Here is an 18,797-nt window from a genome sequence, read left to right as displayed (position 1 = left end):
GTCTATTTCCTAAGGCAGTAGTCTTTCATTAGAGGAAGGTCATCTTGACAGCCTATCTTAAAATTTTCGAGAAATACTTTAATTTACAGTTCTTCTCTCCCGGCCTATCTCAGATCATCAAATCAACGAGGCATGCGTTTCAAGTTAGTTCTGTGCATTGTTTTCACACATAATCACGCGGGCGTCAAATTTTTTTTTTTTTTAAATACAATTTGCTGCGCTCGTGATATGATGATATGCACTAGTTTAACTTGTGATATGTCTTAATATTTTTACTGGATTTCTTCCTCAAATTCTTGGAATACGGGTCTTGGGCCATGTCTCTCTAAACTACAGCCAACAGTGCAGATTTTCTTTGCTGTTCTTTATTGGATGTCTTCGTTTTTCTGGGCTTCTGCGTGGGATGGGAGGAATAGACCGAACAAGGGCTCGGGGGGATTTGGAAGACGATGATATTTGCTCGTGTTGCTTCTGTACGTAATAGGAGATAAGATGGAGTAGAGTTAGATGACAAAACTTTCATTCCGTCGTAGTTCATTGATGTTCGGAAACTTAAAACCATGATGTTCGATCAATGACGGTTTGGCATTTGTCTATCAGACATGAGATTTTCTTCGGGATCCACTATTTGGATTATTGTTCTTTTTTTTTAATGAGTTCCACTATTTGAATGATATTCTCAGGTGAATTGCCCTCTGGGTTATATTTTGCCTTTTCCATTGCCTGTTTGATATCTCACTCCATGTATTCCTTTTGATTGAGAATTGTGGGAAAAAGTCGAGCGACATATTTTGCTAAAATTTCATGGCAGATGACTCGAATAGGTGAAGATGAGTTTCCTCAATTCAAGGAAGGGGTCCTCTCGATGTGCTGTCGTTAGCTTCTTGAAGAATTCGGCACAAAAAAGTTGAATCCTAACTAATAAAGTGAGATGTATATATTCAATTATATAGGCACCATACATGACTATCAAGGAAAGTACATAAAATGTGTATTGATATATGCCTAAAGTACAACAAGCATAGATGGAAAGCTATGATTTTGCATCATCTTTATTATTCCCCTGGGAGCCGAACGGGAAATTCTCCACGTGAAGCAGCCCTTTCAATATGCAATTATTGTCTGAACACCAGTTTCGACTGATATATTATTCAATCATTGAGATTTGTCTCTTTCTCAGAGTACCCGGGGCGGCCGGGAGAGTTGCGGCGGAGTGCTTAGTGATTGGGTAGGGCGGAATACTATTTCTATTTCACGGGTTAGAGTCGATGCACTAGACAATGAAGTTAACAAGATAAGATGGAAGTATTAGGCTGTCTGTCAAATGGACCAAGGATGACTGGTAAAGTTTAAAATAGTTTTTTTTTTTAATAAAAGGTTACGTTGGGATATTGACCCGTTGTGACTGTTCCAATAAAGGGAATTTAACCGTCACAGAATGTTCTTTTCGCCATAACTCGCTGAAACTTTAGCCCAACTTAGTTACCTCAGCCTCACCAACACAAGGCCTATTGGATCAAGCATTATGAACTGGCTACCGTCATTGCATAATACAACCACATAGTGACGAGCTCTACGTCCTCAGTGAGATTCGAACTCGTAGTGTTCAAGTGAAACGCTTGGAGTTTAACCACTAGAACACCGTGCTGGTGGTAAGATTAAAATAGTTAATGCCAATTGAAAAAAAAAAAACAAAAAGGAAAGAGAGAGGATACATACTTTGATGCGGATTTGCCGTCTTCATGACGAAGCGACTCCATGCCCTTTGGGTCGACCAAGACCCTGAAAGCACAATGTCATGAACTCAGACAAGATGACAATACAATAGAGAGCGATAGGAAGGTTAAGTCGATTCTTTTGCTCATCGTGTCTCTCTCATGTAAACATTGACATTAGTTGGGTTCTTGCATCTTTCTGATGTTGAATCAGCTCGGGTGTCTTGGCTTTTCGATGAAAATGGAGTGAGATGCTCTTTGCAAAAACAAACGGCACCACATGCTCCGGATATATATTATCGTGAGCCGGTTAACGCAGAGTAACTACTGGTGTTATAACACGAATCGTGAATAAGCTGCCTATTGGTTTTACACAGTCTTGGTATTGTTTATTCAGAGAAGGGTTCGGCACGGTCCGCTGATCGACCCCAAGCTTAGACCAACTGTTTTCCTGGTGGTACAGCTTTCTTAACACACCTGGAATGAACATGAATTGGTTTTCTTTATCTGGTCCAAATTGGAACCAGATTACCTATGAATGTTGAACCCACATGAGGATATCAAATGTACCGGAATCTCGGGCGAACTTTTTCGGGACTTCTCAATCGAATGCAAGGGAGGATTGTAACTGGTGCAGAGAAAACAAGGGCATCCTCGTCTTCTACTGTCACATTGTATTGCATTCGGCATGGTGGCTGTGGTAGTGACAGTTTTGTCAAGTCAGGAGAACGATAATGGTCGAAGAGGAGTCGTTATCTTCCCTGTCAGTAGTGAATCAAATCAATAGGGTGTCAAATTCTGGTTCGTTGAGGCAGAAGAACACTGGAGAAGCTCAACTCAGGACCGTCCGTCCCAATTCTCCAAAATGGGAATGGGATTGGTCCCAATGAATGGACAAATTTTCGTTTATAAGCATACTGATTGTTACTTATTTACTCCTATTAAATGAATATTTTCTCGATTGATAGGGGGTATTTGGGCCCCACATTTCAGGGGACATCTGCTGTCTACGTTTTCTCTGCTTAGAGGCTCAAACCCAAACTCCTATGTTATTATCACTCGTTTTGTACGGGCCCCGGCTTCGGTGGACTTATATCCTCGGGCCTAGTAGTGCTACTAAACACTTCGAGGCCTTCTTGGGTCATCCCTCTTCTTGCTTCACAATCGTCGGATCGTCCGTCCGTACAATGGCTCGACTATAACACGATAATCCTTTTAATAAAACGTCTATGGATTTATGACATGTTATAAGTTTTTTTTTTTGGCAGTTTAGGTCTCGATGTGAGTTTTATTGGAACTTTCGTGAACGAGTATGCTCTCCGAATTCCTTGGAAGTAATGACACTCTTCAGATTCCTCAAATCACGAACGAGTATACATATTTGTTTGAATTGAGGGTTGTAATAAGTTACATGTATATTTTATTAACTTAAGGCCGAGCAAGCCTTGACAGTGAATATAATAAGTTCGTGATAGTGAGAGAATCATGGGAGCACCTGCAATATCATGCAGGATGAAATTATTGCCTAACTGCAATTGCAATTGCCAGAAAATCTATGGTGAGCCATAAGTTTAAATGGATCCGCAGCATCCGCTCGAGGATGAACCTGCAACTGACTTATTAGATCAAGTTCACTAAGATTAGATATCATCTTAGTTAATAGTGATCTTACCATAAAAGCACTTGCACTCCGAATTTAGACATTAGGATTGAGTCGGGTTTTGGACGCTATTGCTCATTATATCATGGAAAATTTGGACTCACTAGTTTTATTATTATTATTATTATTATTATTAGGAATTTTTACTTCATATATCTCATGATTTTACATTTTGTTTAAATCTATCCTATACTTTTAAAAGTGTCAAAAATATCATGTGATTTACATTTTTTTCCAAATCTATCCCGCCATTTTATCTTCAATCAACATTTAACGGTCTTGCCACTATGGTTCTTTTATCCGGGATTGATTTGAGAAAAAATTAAAATTATGGGATAGATTTGAGAAAAATATTAAAAAGTATATGATATATTTGAGAAAAAAATAAAATCATGAGATAGACTTGGAGCTTACTTACGTTTCATTAATGAAAAATATAACGGTCGGATAAATTTTAAAAAAATATAAATCATGAGATATTTTTGATCTTTTTAAAAGTATATGACATATTTAAATAAAAAGTAAAATCATAAAATATATAGCACAATTTATGCTTCTTATTATTATAAAAAAAGATATGTATAAATTTAATACAATAAAATAAAAATATCTTAATTATCAAGTGACGTGCTACTTACTCTTTAATAGAACGCAATTGATTAGATTTGGACCGGATTCTGGCGAAAGATGTTTCCGGCCCGATCACGCAAAGGCGTCCTATAAATAGCTCACTCCAGAGGGTTCCGCTCTGTCTCAGTGTTGGAAGCCACTTCCTCACTCACTGGAACATGAAGTGAACCAAGAGCCGCCTTAAACATTCACTTTCTCTGATCGAAACAAAAAAAAAAAAAAAAGAGAGAGAAGAAATCATGCTTCTCAGGAGCTCTTCCACCCCCATAATGAAGTCATGGCCTCCCCCATACGCCAAGGACTCCTCGCCCGAGCACGACCTTCACCTCCCGAACCTCACGCGGACCCGATCGGTCTCCCTGACCTCGTCGCCATCACTGTCGCCATCGCCCTTCCACTCTCCTACTCCCTCTGAGGAGTCGCCATCTTCCAGTAAAAGCTCGAACAAGTCGATAAAGAAGAACCCCCACCAACTTCCTCAGAGTCCCGGAAAACCCGCCGGATCATTGGGTAAGGATGCCGAGGAACCGGCTGAGCTGAAGCTTGATGATCCGATAAAGAGACTGCTCTCGAGTTCCGGACTTGGTGGGGTGGATGATGAAGAGGGCTGCGACCGGGCAAGGGAGGATGGCAGGCCGCAGACTCTGGTGGTTGGAGGTTCCCATGGGAATGGTGGGGTTGGTGGGATTTGTGGCGGCGGCGGGCGAGGGTCGGGCAGTGGAGGTGATGGCGGTGGTGGCGATGGAGGGTTTGGGTTTTCGGGGAGTGACAGGGGCCCAGGGAGTGATAGCACCGACGCGTATTACCGGAAGATGATCGAAGCTGACCCCAACAACGCGCTTTTGCTCGGGAACTATGCCAAGTTCTTGAAAGAGGTAAACCGTTGTGCATGTCATCATCGTTCGACTAACGAAGAACTATTGTTTTTGCCACTGAAAATAATAGGCTGACTCGAGGATTGGAATTTGGTTTTGTTCGAATAGGTTAGGGGAGATCTTGACAAAGCCGAGGAGTACTGTGGCAGGGCGATTCTTGCCAACCCGAACGATGCTAATGTGCTCTCTCTCTATGCTGATCTTATATGGCAGACGCAGAAGGACCCTCACAGAGCCGAAAGTTACTATGATCGAGCGGTTAAAACTGCTCCTGATGATTGGTAAAGATTGGCCTCAAACCCACCTGCCTATCGTCTTGGCTGTTCCTACCATAACCAGAGTGCGGAATTGATTATTTCTTTAGCAATGAATGTTCCCTCTGAATTTATGTTCGTCCATAAACGGGTTAAACTATATACGTTAGTTTGTTTTTTATCATCTTCTTTGCTTGAACAACCGGTAAGCTCTGCTTCATTGGTTGAGAATACTACATAATTTAGATTCGGAGTCGAGTGAAGTTCTCAGTTGAAAGCGAGCTGATTGATCGGTTATGTTCCTGTAAGGGGAACATATGTTTAAAGCCATGTTTAACACTATTAAGTGTTGTTGGTGTGCAGCTACGTGCTTGGATCATATGCCAAATTCCTCTGGGATGTCGATGAAGATGAAGAGGAAGAGGAAGAGCAGAATTCAAGGGATTATCGGCATGACCACCGGAGCCCTCATGCTCCGCCAAATTTTGTCCAAGGATCTCCCCACCACCCGATCACAGCTGCTTCTTAAATATAATACCCGTTACGGCCCGTACCGAATACGTGGAACTAAGTTTTATATGCTAGCCGAGCTAATAGTAACACCGTAGGGGTAAAAAACAGAGGATAGGAACTTCCCTGTCTTTGTAGTTTTGGCTTCTGACAGGAACTTTGCCCTAATGTATATCTATATCTATCTACCTCGGAATAATGGAAGGGAAGCCATACTTTCATCCTGTACAGCTTCAACTTGGCAAATATTGTTCAAACTAGTGATATGAGCACAACCAAAACAAAACAAAAATGATTCTATTTAACCATCTCGCATCTGAAAGCGACCTATTCATGCGTGTAATTGACCCCTCGATTATATACGGACGGAGTATTTTCTAGATCTACACTGGAGTGCAGCATTTCGATGCCAGTGACCATTATATCAGGATGACATGGATGGATTGTTGCATGATAATTACTCCCGGAGGTCGGTTCATCCTGGACGAATGATATCACCCTTCTCCGGAGATATTTTCAAATTATTTCTTGTGGGCTTCCACAATTTTCAAACCGGCTGTCGCTCTCAGTAATTATCTGTGAGATGTTTTGATTTCGTTCGCCTGTTAATGATGACTCTGAATAAATGACTTCTCACTGATGCTTAAAGTCGCTTTCTGGAAGATTAAGATTAGATTAGATGCAGGGAAGACTAGCTTTGCCAAAGCATTTGTCATGTAATGAGACTGGTGGTTAAATGGGATTTGGCATGTTTTCTCTTTTACTTTTGTCTTATAGATACCTAGCTTATGAGTCCATACTTCGCATGGAATAAAACGCGAAGAAGAAAAATTCTAAGCAATATAAGATGAAAGTGAAAAAGTAATATAAGATTGAGGAACTATTATTTAACAGTTAGAAAAGAATTTAATAACTCATCTTAACCATCGGTGACCAATAACTTACATGCATCCAATAGCAAGCATGATACAAAGAGATGAATATGACTAATAAATTATACAGAGAACTTGTGAATCAGTGCTAAAAAAATGAAAAATGGAGATAGGTGCAGCTATATTTTCATATTTGAGATCAAAAATCAGAAATTAAACCAAAAAAGAAGAAGAAGCAAAAACAACATACATTTAAGTCTAATGGTAAGGTACTTTTTAAGAGCTTGCATCTAGTGATAACAGTATTTTTTATAGCCGAATCAATCAAATTTAAGTGTGATAGATCCATTTTATAACGTATCATATGGAATATAAATAAAAAATATGTTCATATTTATTTTCCTAAATCAAATATGATTGATATCTATACTCTAATTTGTGTTTTGGAAATCCAAAAGACCTCGACTAATCCAGTTGAGTCGAGTCGGCCCATTAAAGAGTAAAGCTCTTTCAGTACGGATTTTTTCCATTCACAAGACTCGAACCTGAGACCTTATTTAAGGGGAAAAAGCACCGAAACACTTGAATCAACCTCAATTGGTACCATAATATTTTTGTTAAGTAAATATGATCTCATGTGATTAATTTATATAGATAATAGATCTATTCAAATACAAATATGAATTCTATTACTTCAAAGAGTAAAACTCTCACAGTATGGATTTTCTCCATTCACAAGACTTGAACCCGAGACCTTACTTAAGGGGAAGAAGCATCATACCATTTGAATCAACCCATTTTGGTACTATAATATTTATTTTTAAAAAAAAGTAAATATGATCTCATGTTATTGATATATATATATAGATAATTTCTATGGAAATACAAATATGAAATATTAAAAATAATTATATTACTTCATATTTATTTCTTAAAAAATTAAATTCGTTTTCATAAAAAATTAATTAAAACTGTACAAATTATATTTATTATTTTTAAAAATTTAAATTTTAAAATTATTTCATTAAAAAACCTTAAAAAATCTAGAAAATTATACTGATTGCACAAATCTATATATTTATTTTTATATTTAAATTTTAAAATTATTTTTAAACAAAACCTTAAAATATCGAAAAATAATAACGGTCGCACAATTATATCTAATATTTTTAACTAAAAATAAGAAAATTTCATTAAGCATCAAAGTGTTCTGCGGCCATTTGGCCGAGCCCACCATGTCCGTGCTTTCATATATGTATATATGCAAGTTATGGAGCTCGTACGTTGCACATAAGAGATCCACCAATATGAAAAGAAATTATTGTGAACAAAAATTTAAAAGTTTCGAGCATGGCAAGACGAAAGTGAAAAAGTAACATAAGACTAAGGAACTATTAACCAGCGGTCAAAAAAATAATATGGGCAACCCCTTCTTGAAGATTTATTAGTTATCAAAATGACAAACAATAGCAAGCGAAAACAAAGATATGATAAAGACTAATAATTTCCACAAAAACTCACGAATCAATGCAAAAGAAATGGAAAAAAAAAAAGTTGAGATTGGTAAGTCTCAGTTTTCATATTGAGATTGAGAATCAAAAGTAAATGAAAATAACTATATAAATATATATATATATATATATGCAACTCACCTTCACGTCTAAATAGGACATTTTTTGTGTACCAATAATAATAATAATAATAATAATAATAATAATTAAATAACTCATATTGCATTTAGTGGTAGATGTACTTTTTGAAAACTCTCATCTAGTGGTAAGCTTAGATTATTTGAGAGCTGAATATGCCACTGAATTATATGGGTGTTGCTTCCTATTTATAATGTATTATATAGTATCTAGAAAAAATATATAATATGATTTGTTTTTAAAAATCAAATATGATTTATATGTATCGATAAGATATACGATGTACTCTATTTTTTTAAAAGCAAATATCGTTTACTATGTAGACCGGGGATATATATAATAAAAATAATAGGTGAACGGACACCATGCACATGTACACGTAGTTGTATATATGAAATATATTTAAGGATAAAAAAAGTAAATGCATAATACATATATTATATAGACATAATACAACATATATCAATAGGTAAATAGGCACCATGTACATGTGCATGTACACGCAGAAATATTATATATAAAAGGAGTTATTACCCAATATATTATATGATTTCACTGAATTCTCAAATATATATAGTTTAAAAATTACCAAAAGTATCTCATAGTTTACATTTGGTTCCAAATATATCCCGCCATTATATCTTCCGTTAACATTTAACGGTGTTGTTGACGTGGAACGTAAATGGACTCATTCTTGCCATTATTACTCTTTATCCGGGATAAATTTGAGAAAAACATAAAATTATTGGATAGATTTGAGAAAAAAGTTAAAATCACGAGTTATATTAAAGAAAAAAATTAAAATTGTGGGATAAGTTTGGAGCATACTTATGTTTTATTAACGGATAAATTGATGGCGTGAGATATTTGGAACCCAATATAAACCATAGGATATTTTGGGTAATTTTTAAAGCATATGATGGATTTGAAAATCCGGTGAAACTATAAGATATACGGGGTGATAATCTCTATATAAAATAAGGTAAATACGCTCCACTTTTTTGAATTTATGCCTAATGATACTCCAACCCAGTCTTGATCAAAATAGACATTCTACCCACACCATTGTCCATGTTGACCTAATTGAAGAAAATCTTTTGGTTCTTAATTTTTAGCTTATTTTTCAATTTTGTCCCAATTCATATTATTTTTCAATATTGTTTTAAGATGATACAGTTAGTCCAAATTCGGGTCATATTATTTAAATCAATAGTAAATCTGTTGACATGCAAATTTTTTGTAGATGAAAAAAGTTTGAAAATAAGAAAATACATAAAAACAAACAAAAATAATACTTGTAACTACTCTATTCGAGATCACCGATGATCATTAAGGTCTTCGATTATCTACGGTAGAGTATTTGCCATTGGTGAGGCTCTACTTGTAATATTGACATCTTAAATTAGGACCTCTAAAATCTCAGTATTGGAACAATGTTATAAACCATGAAAATAGTCGTCCGTAACTTCATGTGAGTATTAGTGGCATTTACTGCAAGACACGAGTATTCGGTATGGGCATGATCTCTCAGTGTCAAATATAGTGATTCTGAATAGCGATCTCAAGGATTGGATGTTTTGTCGTCGGATACCCCTACTTTATATTCATGATGAATGGACATCCTTACTTTAGACCGTCAAGAGGTCTAATGTTTATTCACAAGCTGTTTTCTTCTTCTTCTTGTTTTTTCAAAAATAATTTATTTTTAAAAAAATATTACATATTACTAAGTTTATCGAAAATTCAAACAGTATGACTAAATTGAATAAACTATGTGGTGTGGAAGATCAAAATAATTCAAAAGGATAAAAATAAGATGAAAGTGAAAAGAAAATAAAGGTCAATAGTCAAAAGAAATTTATCTTATTAAGTTAATAAAGTCAATGGGGTAAATTGTTTATTTTGGTTAAGAATGGAATGGAGTATTATTGCGCAAAATCTCAGGGGAGGGGAATAAATTTTATTCTATAAAATATATTTAAGGAATAAATGTATAATATAATATAATGATAACAATTAAAGGTAAGGATATTTAAGAAGATATCTTAGCTAAAAATATTTTTTAATCTATACAATAATCCATTAAGATATAAACTTTCCTATGGAGGCTACTTAAAAGGAGGTAGATCGGGTCACAGCCAATTGTAGTTTATTAGATGATTATTGATAATAAAATAATAAAAAACTTGATACATAGCAAAAAATTTATTATTCAATAAGAACTTTTTAATATAATAAGATACATGCTAGATAGTATGGAACTTTTGAAAAAAAAAACTTTTTTAAATATAGTAAGAGTTTTATTAAATAACAATTTTTTCTTGCTAAAGAGTATGAGAACAAATCTCATCAGCAGTGCAATTGTCTTTGAATTGATGTTATTATGGTTAAAGTTCTCCCGACATAAATTTTACATATTCACAATTACTCGAATTCGAAATTTTATTTAAGTAGGTAAATGTCGAAATGTTTGAAACTTCCTCCACTTTTTTATGAATGATTGGAGATTGGGGGCTCGGGCACATTCATTGCAGAGCCCTCCGAGCATCTGAACCACTTTAGTCATGGACGGTCATAAATTCATCTCCTCCTGTATACACCACAGTGCAATTCTTATTGCATCAGTCTCATCAAATTCCATCTTCGGATCAATTATCTCTTTTACTTTCCCTTCTTCTTGTTGGTGTGGGCTCCGACCCCACTTTAGAGAAAAACAAATAAACAAAGAGGAAATCAAATAAAATCTTCCAAGTTGCCAATTTCTATCTGACGCTTGCGGTGGAGCTGGCAAAGTCTGACAAAGGATGACTATGTGCTAGTTTTATTTTAATGAACCGATTCAATTCGATCCCATTAATTGGGATTCAATTGAATTTTTGAGTAGTCACACCAAAAGAAAAAAGAAAAAAGAAAAAGACGATTATGGGGATTAGCTTCCAAGTTGCTGTTATTTTAATGTTTTTCGTCATCTATCAGTTGAAGCCCCAACCTCACGGCCAAAGCACACCAAGAGGAGCAATATCAGACAGGAGTGAGATTGAGAGAGTGCGTGTGAGGGAGTGAAAGAGAAATTTGTGTGTGTTTATGCTATAGAGAGAGCAAGGGTAAAGGGCGTTGAGAAACTGGGTGCATAATTTCTTCGGGTGTTGGTATATTAATCATGATGTATCAATATACTGAAGATTTTACGGCATTTGGAACAAAAAAAAAAAAAACTACTACGATTACTTTATTTTTTGACCGTCAGATTTTCTGATATAAGATCATAATTATACAATTGTCCCATATTTTTATCTCGAAGATTCATCCCTGATGTTTTGATTATCTATGATTTCGACCACGTATCTTGTCGTGGATGTTCGGTCTCATCCGTGAACAAACCAAATCCGAATCATAATTACTTAAAAGAAAAAAGAACCAAACAAAGGGGTCAAACTTGTGGCAATGTGTCTACTGAGTCGAAGGTTGCGCTCCCATCGACAACATTTCGGATTGTCTCGTGCAAATATCCAGGTTCGAGACTTTGCATCTGAACACCAAAATGGGGTTGCTTCAATATTTAGGACATCGCATTTCGGACTAATACATATCCCAACAGTTGGATGCCTCCTAATTTATGACAGTTGTTTTTTTTATCATTTGCATTCCGATTGAGATATGCCATTATCCGTCGAATTCAATTCATCCTCTCCAGATATGTAGAAATCAGTCGGATTAGATTAATGGATAATCAAATGAAAGGACAGAATGAATCATTGATCTAAGGGTCAATCCAACCGAAATTGGGGAAGCTTTCTCCTCAATTCAGAACCTTAACTCGAAAATTTCGACAAACGTCCAATAACGAGAACACCAATCAGCATTAATCAAATTAAACCTCAGCAGAACCATAAAACGGTCATAACGGTAAAATGCGCTAGATGCTACCCTTCCTTTTCGGGGCGGCCATGAGCTACATGGATCTGCCGAAGCTGAAGTTGGGGAATCCGGGGAGGCTTCTCTCTGGAATGCGATTGAATTCGGGCAAAACGACGGAAAGAGAGACGAGACTGGTAGAGGAGCAATAAGGGCATTAACTAGGGAGGCTGGGCCATGGCGTGGGAGACCAAACACAAGTATTGATGATGAATTTTCGAGAACATGAAGCAGGAGAAGATCATCGATCGGATCAAACATCGATGACAAAATACATGGCCGAAATTATAAACAATCAAAATATTAGGGACGAATTTTTAAGATAAAAAATATATGACACTTGAACGGTCATAATCTTATGTCAGGAAATCTGACAGTTAAAAATAAAATAACCGTGGTGATTATTTTTAAGTGACAATCACTGTAGCATCATTCTTAATATACAAGGTCTCGGATAGTGAGACGAGTGTTGAGTTCTCGAAGGTATTAGTTTGATTTTTCAATTACTGGTGGGTCCATCGAGAGACCATATCTATGTAATGTCAATGTTCTTTGATTGAAGAAAATTGTCTTTCAGGATTGGCTTGAAGCTGGGGGAGGGCTTGGTGAATAGAGACATCAAGTACACAACTGAGACATGATTGATTGCGATCCAGTGATTAATAAGAAGTGGCAAGATGAACTCCAACTCTCTTTGTGGGTTCAAAGGGGTGGAGATTGTTGGTGTGGGCTCCGACCCTACTTTAGAGAAACATAAATAAACAAAGAGGAAATCAAATAAAATCTCCTAAATCGCCAATTTGCTCTCTCACACGGAGGTGGAGCAGGCAAAGTCTCTGACAAAGGAATATTAGACCAACTCCACCGGATCTCTCGACTGGCCAGAGACGCGCGCGGCTGGAGAAGCAGCTGCCGACGTCCCTGCACACGCGCTCGTTTCTGTGCAGATGTGCTCGAATCTCTGCACATAAATCAATATGCGGTTGTCATGTGGCAGCCGTTCGTTCCCACACGATACCCGCGTTTTCCTTTTTAATTATTATTTTTAAATAAAGCCGTTGGCAGATCGGCCAGAAATGGGGCTACTGTTGCCAACAGCCAAATTTGGCAAAATTAAAATTTTCTTTTAGTTTTTTGTAATTTTTTTTAATGAATTTTTCCTATAAATAGCGGCATAAGCCCCAATTGCAATTCATCTCCTCTTGGATGCACCACAGTGCGACTCTTATCGCAGTCCTGACCCTCTCATCAGTCTCATCAAATTCCATCTTCGGATCAATTATCACTTCTACTTTCCCTTCTTCTTGTTGGTGTGGGCTCCGACCCCACTTTAGAGAAAAACAAATAAACAACGAGGAAATCAAATAAAATCTCCCAAGTTGCCAATTTCTCTCCTAGGCTTGCGGTGGAGCTGGCAAAGTCTGACAAAGGACAGCTACGGATTAGCTTTATCTCTTAATCGCTCGATTTAATTCGATTTGATTAATCATAATTCAATTAAATTTTAAAATACAACGATCCACATCAAAAAAAAAAAAAAGGATAATTATGGGGATTGGCTTCCAAGTTGCTCTTATTTTAATGTTTTTATCTATCAATTGAAGCCCCAACCTCACGGCCAGAGCCCACCAAGAAGAGCAATATCAGAGAGGAGTGAGATTGAGAGAGTGCGTGCGAGGGAGCGAAAGAGAAATTTGTGTGCGCTTAAGCTATAAAGAGCTCAAGGGTGAAGGGTGTTGAGTAACTGGGTGCATAATTTTTTCGGGTGTTGGTATATTAATCGGGATGTATTAATATATTGAAGATTTTACTGCGATTGGTATCTAAAAATAATTATTACGATTGCTTTATTTTTTACCTTCAAATTTTCTGACATAAGATCATAACTATACGATTATTCTATATTTTTATCTCGAAAATTCACTCATGATATTTTGATTATCTATGATTTTGACCACTATCTTATCGCGGATGTCTGGTCTCGTCCGTGAACAAACCGAATCCGAATCATAATTACTTAAAAGACAAAAAGAATTGAACAAAAGGGTCAAAATTGTGACAACGTGTCTATTGAGTTGAAGGTTGTGCTCCCAACGACAACGTTTCGGATTGTTTCGGGAAAATGTTCAGGCTCGAGACTTTGCGTCTGAACACCAAAATGTGGTTGCTTCAATATTGAGGGCATCGCTATTTGGACTAAAACATATCCCAACTATTGGATGCCCCCCAATTTATCACAGTTGTTTTTTTATCATTTGCATTCCGATTGAGATATTTGATCCGTAAAATTCAATTCAGCCTCCCCAGATATGTCGAAAATTAGTCAGAGTAGATGAATGGATAATCAAATGAAAGGACAGAATGAGTCATTGATCTAAGGGTCAATCCAACCGAAATTGAGGAAGCTTTCTCCTCAATTCAGAACCTTAACTCGAAAATTCTGACAAACATCTAATGAAGAGAATACTAATCAGCATTAACCAAATTAAACCCCGGCAGAACCATAAAACGGTCATAACGGTAAAATGCGCTCGATGGTACCCTTCCTTTTCGGGGCGGCCATGAGCTCCATGGATCCGTCGAAGCTGAAGTTGGGGAGTCCGGGGAGGCTTCTATCCGGAATGTGATCTAATTCGGGCAAAACGACGGAAAGAGACGAGACTGGTGGAGGACCAATAAGGGCATTAACTGGCGAGGCTGGGCCATGGCGTGGCCAAACAAAAGTATTGATTATGAATATTCGAGATCATGAAGCAGGGAAAGTCGAGCGTCGATGACAAAATACATTGCCGAAATTATAAATAGTCAAAATACTAGGGATAGATTTTTAAGATAAAATATATATGACACTTGTACGATTATGATCTTATGTCAAGAAATCTAACGGTTAAGAATAAAACAACCGTAATAGTTGCTTTTGAGTATGTAAGGTGTCGTGTAGTAAGACGGAGTGTTGAGTTCTGAAAGAGATTAGTTTGGTATTCCAATTACTCATGGGTCTATTGGGAGACCATATCTATGTAATATCGATGTTTACATAGTGGGATCATTGCCATTGAACCCTGTGATATTTCCCTCTACACTTTGAACATTTCCCTCGTTATATCTTGGTGTTTTTCCTCATTATTAATTTTCGTCATCGAGGTGCTTTATTAAAAACCTGTGGGTGGTAACTTCGGATCCCAACAAGTGCTATCGAAGCATTTGGGCCCAACAAGTGATATCGGGGCCATGCCGAAATTGGAGATCGAGAAATTCAACGAGAGCGACAATTTCAACTTATGGCAAGTGAAAATGTAGGCCCTCTTAACCCAGATGAGAGATAATTGATTGCGATCCAGTGATTAAGAAGTGGCAAGATGAACTCCAACTCCTCTTTGTGTGGTCAAAGGGGTGAAGAGTGTTGGTGTGGGCTCCGACCCTACTATAGAGAAAAATAAATAAACAAGGAGGAAATCAAATAAAATCTCCTAATTTGCCAATTTGCTCCCTGACACGGGCGGTGGAGAAGGCAAAGTCTCTGACGGAGGAAGATTAGACCAACTCCACCGGATCTCTAGACCCGATCTCCCATGGCCAGAGACGAGCGTGGCTAGAGAAGCAGCCGCACATGTCTCTGCGCACGCATGTGTTTCTATGCAGATGCGCTCGCGCCTCTCCACATAAATCAATATGTGGTTGCCACGTGACAGCTGTTAGTCTCCACACAGAACCTGTATTTTGCTATTTATTTTCTACATTTTAAATAAAGCTATTGGCAACAACGGCAAGAAATGTGGCTGTTGTTGCCAACGGCCAAATTAATTAATTTTTTTCAATTTTTTTAAATTTTTATGATTTTTTCCTATAAATAACCACATAAACCCATTTCAATTCATCTCCTCTTGTATACACCACCGTGCGACTCTTATTGCGGTCCTGATCCTCTCATCAGTCTCGTCAAATTCCATCTTCCGATCAATTATCTCATTTACTTTCCCTTCTTCCAGCATCTTGACGGCATAGGAAGCAAAATAGGCCTTCTCAGAGTCAGAACACTCCTCATATTCGTAATTCTTCCTACCCCCAATGATCCCGAGCAGCACCATCCCATAGCTGTACGCGTCGCTTTTCTCTGATATAGGTTTGTCTGTGATCCACTCAGGGGCCAATTATCCTCTTGCCCCTCTTAAGGTTGTGTACACGAGACTCTCTTCCTAGGTCATTAGTTTTGCAAGACCAAAGTCTGAAAGTTTAGGCACCAAATGACCGTCTAGAAGAACATTATGTGCCTTTATATCGTAATGGACAATCTTCCCTTCACACTCTTCGTGGAGATATGCCATTCCCTTTGTTATTCCAAGTGCGCTATCGAATCTCGTATTCCAATCCAATAATGAAGTCCCTCAGTCGCTGTTCTTGAAGATCCACCGATCCAAGGACCCAATGGGCATGTGCTTGTCCATGAGCAGGCGGTGTGGCTCCTCGGCACAGAAACCCTTCAGTCTCACCAAATGCACGTGATGGATGCTCCCTATGGTGCAGATTTCTGCTCTAAATTCCTTCTTCCCCTGCCCGATTCCTTCCAGCTTCTTAACAGCCAACTGGGTCCCATCAGGTAGCACTCCTAGGTAGACTGATCCAAATCCTCCCTGCCCAACCTTCCTCGAGTAGTTTTCAGTTGCCTGGGAGAGACCGGTGTAGCTAAACCAGGTTGGCATGCCGGGAAGATCATCCAAGAAATTCTCATCCTCCTTGTTCTCTTGGGAATGGTCCTTCCTCGGTACCCTCCATTTGTGGCTGCACCTGACCCTGAGACAAACCAGCCCCATGACAGGTCCCATAGCTGCAAAGGTGATCAAAACAATGAATAAGGGGCCTCTCCATTTCTTGGTGCTGCCTTTGCTTGTAGATTCACGCGACATGTTCGTTTTGCTTGTAGATTCATTCTTGACTTTCACATATGAAACATAACCAAGTGACCCAGGATCAGGCAACCGAAAGTTTCACACATTTCCTGCATAAAGCAGTTCATACCATTTCCATAAAATAGGACATTGCAAGAGCAGTTGCTGCGGCAAGCTTCCAGGCAACCGTCTAAATCGTCATCATTCAACGAGGGAGCAAGGGATTAAAGCAATATCGAGCCTGTCACCGACATATAAAAGGTCAAATTGAGGATTTGATATATTACATTCTTCTGATTGTGAAAGTTTGAGGATGGCAATTGGGCTGAGAATCCAAAGTGGGAAGACAACGGCATATACTGTCATAAGCACACATAATATACGGGTCAAATTACTCTGGAACTTGACATAAGTTTTGTGGAATCATTGCAACCTGCATCTCTGATGTACCATTACGAAGATCGTAGAATCCAATCACACCATTGCTGCCCAACGTGGCAATCCAGAAGTCATCGGGGCTAGAGCTATTGGAAATGACCTGCTGCCAAAGTAAGTCCTTGCTTTTATCGTAAAAGTTCCAGGAATTAGATACTAGGGACACAGAGTGGACCTTCCTGGTAATATTAGCATTTGTCCTCCGGGTTCTGTCATGATCGACCAATAGGGCAGTGGTGTCTGATATCCAGCATAGAGAAAGAGATCACCAGATTTTATCTCAAGATACAGGGACAGGTTATTGTGATTGGGGAAGCTCTTGAGCCTCATACCTTCAATGAACTGCTGCCTCGGTAAAAGGGTGTGACTCGGATGGCCAAAACTCTGCCACAAGATTTCCTCATTCCCTTCTCCAATCAGAATTAAGTTCCCCGAATCTTGTAACACCATCGCACTCGCTCTCTTCCCGCCTGTCTCTGTGGACCAAGCAAGGCCGCTCTCAGTCTGCAAGTAGACATCACCATTATTGCTAAAAATGAACTTGTCGGAATCCGAAATCAGTTTTCCTCAGTTAGCAAGCCAAATGATTATGGAGCTGCTGATATGCATCAAGGCTAGCATGAAGGTCGTGACATTGACTCCAGAGTAGAAGCACAATGCAAAGGCCGAGTTGCTTGAGATCAAGAATCCAACCGTCATGGTCCGCCCAGTTTTCCTGAGAGGCTATGAGCCTAGAACTCTGTACACGAAGAGGAAGAAGATAGGGAAAGCAAGAGAAAGCAAGCAGAGGAGAAAGCTCAGGTACCGAGAGAACAAGCATAGGAGGAGAGGAAGGGAGGTTGCGGGTGAGTAGAGGAGAGGAGGAGAAGAGAAGAGGTTACGGGTGAGTACGAGAGAGGAGGATAGGGGAGGAGGTTGTGGGTGTGGATCAACAGACCCAACCCGAAGAAGAAGAAGAAGAAGAGGGAAGCTTAGGTAGCAGGATCAGCATACCCAACTCGAAGAAGAAGAAGACTCGAAAAAGAAGAAAAGGAAAACTCTTTCCTTAGTACTGATCATTTACTGGGTTTCATGTTGAAGGGTGTAGTAGGGATTGTTCATTTACTGTTGAATTTTTTGGGCGAACCTTGTTTTAATGAAAGATTGTCAATATTGTGATGATTGTTATGTTACATTAGTCTTGTAGAATGGATGACTTTCACAACTTGAACTATCATGGATACACTCTTTAAATACACCATAGCAGGTCCTTTTAAGGAAGAAGGAGGAGAACTGTTGTACAGTAGGGATGAGATATTGCGCTGGGATATTGACCCAGACAAAGTGTTTGTTACTCATATGGTAAAAGAGTTGGAAAAGATGGGGTATAAAAGCAATATAAAGGTGATCTTGTGTA

General features: G+C 38.2%; 1 protein-coding gene and 1 pseudogene across 2 annotated transcripts; one reads left to right on the top strand and one right to left on the bottom strand.

Moving 5' to 3' along the window:
• The first annotated feature begins 4,113 nt into the window (after positions 1-4,113).
• LOC116201220 (translation initiation factor IF-2-like) lies at positions 4,114-5,930 on the top strand. 2 transcript variants are annotated; one of them, XR_004155843.1, is made up of 3 exons: positions 4,114-4,880; positions 4,989-5,220; positions 5,498-5,930. XR_004155843.1 is itself a non-coding variant. In XM_031532360.1 (3 exons), the coding sequence occupies exons 1-3, from the start codon at positions 4,245-4,247 to the stop codon at positions 5,661-5,663; spliced, it is 975 nt and encodes a 324-aa protein (XP_031388220.1). In that variant the 5' UTR covers positions 4,115-4,244; the 3' UTR covers positions 5,664-5,930. The 2 variants fall into 2 exon arrangements, 1 of the variants encoding a protein (XP_031388220.1); XM_031532360.1 differs by having other exon boundaries at positions 4,115-4,880; positions 4,989-5,161.
• A 10,019-nt stretch (positions 5,931-15,949) lies between these two features.
• Positions 15,950-18,136, bottom strand: LOC116200410 (annotated as a pseudogene).
• Between the last annotated feature and the right edge of the window lie 661 nt (positions 18,137-18,797).

The sequence above is a fragment of the Punica granatum genome, chromosome 3, assembly GCF_007655135.1.
Source record: "Punica granatum isolate Tunisia-2019 chromosome 3, ASM765513v2, whole genome shotgun sequence".
In the NCBI taxonomy this organism is placed as follows: Eukaryota; Viridiplantae; Streptophyta; class Magnoliopsida; order Myrtales; family Lythraceae; genus Punica; species Punica granatum.
This window is presented reverse-complemented; position numbering and strand designations above follow the sequence as displayed.

Excerpts from the sequence above, each read along its gene's own strand:
- LOC116201220 (XM_031532360.1), top strand. The coding sequence starts at position 4,245 with ATGCTTCTCAGGAGCTCTTCCACCCCCATAATGAAGTCATGGCCTCCC. Across the intron at positions 4,881-4,988 it reads ATGCCAAGTTCTTGAAAGAG|GTTAGGGGAGATCTTGACAA; the intron begins GTAAACCGTTGT and ends TTGTTCGAATAG. Across the intron at positions 5,162-5,497 it reads AAAACTGCTCCTGATGATTG|CTACGTGCTTGGATCATATG; the intron begins GTAAAGATTGGC and ends GTTGGTGTGCAG.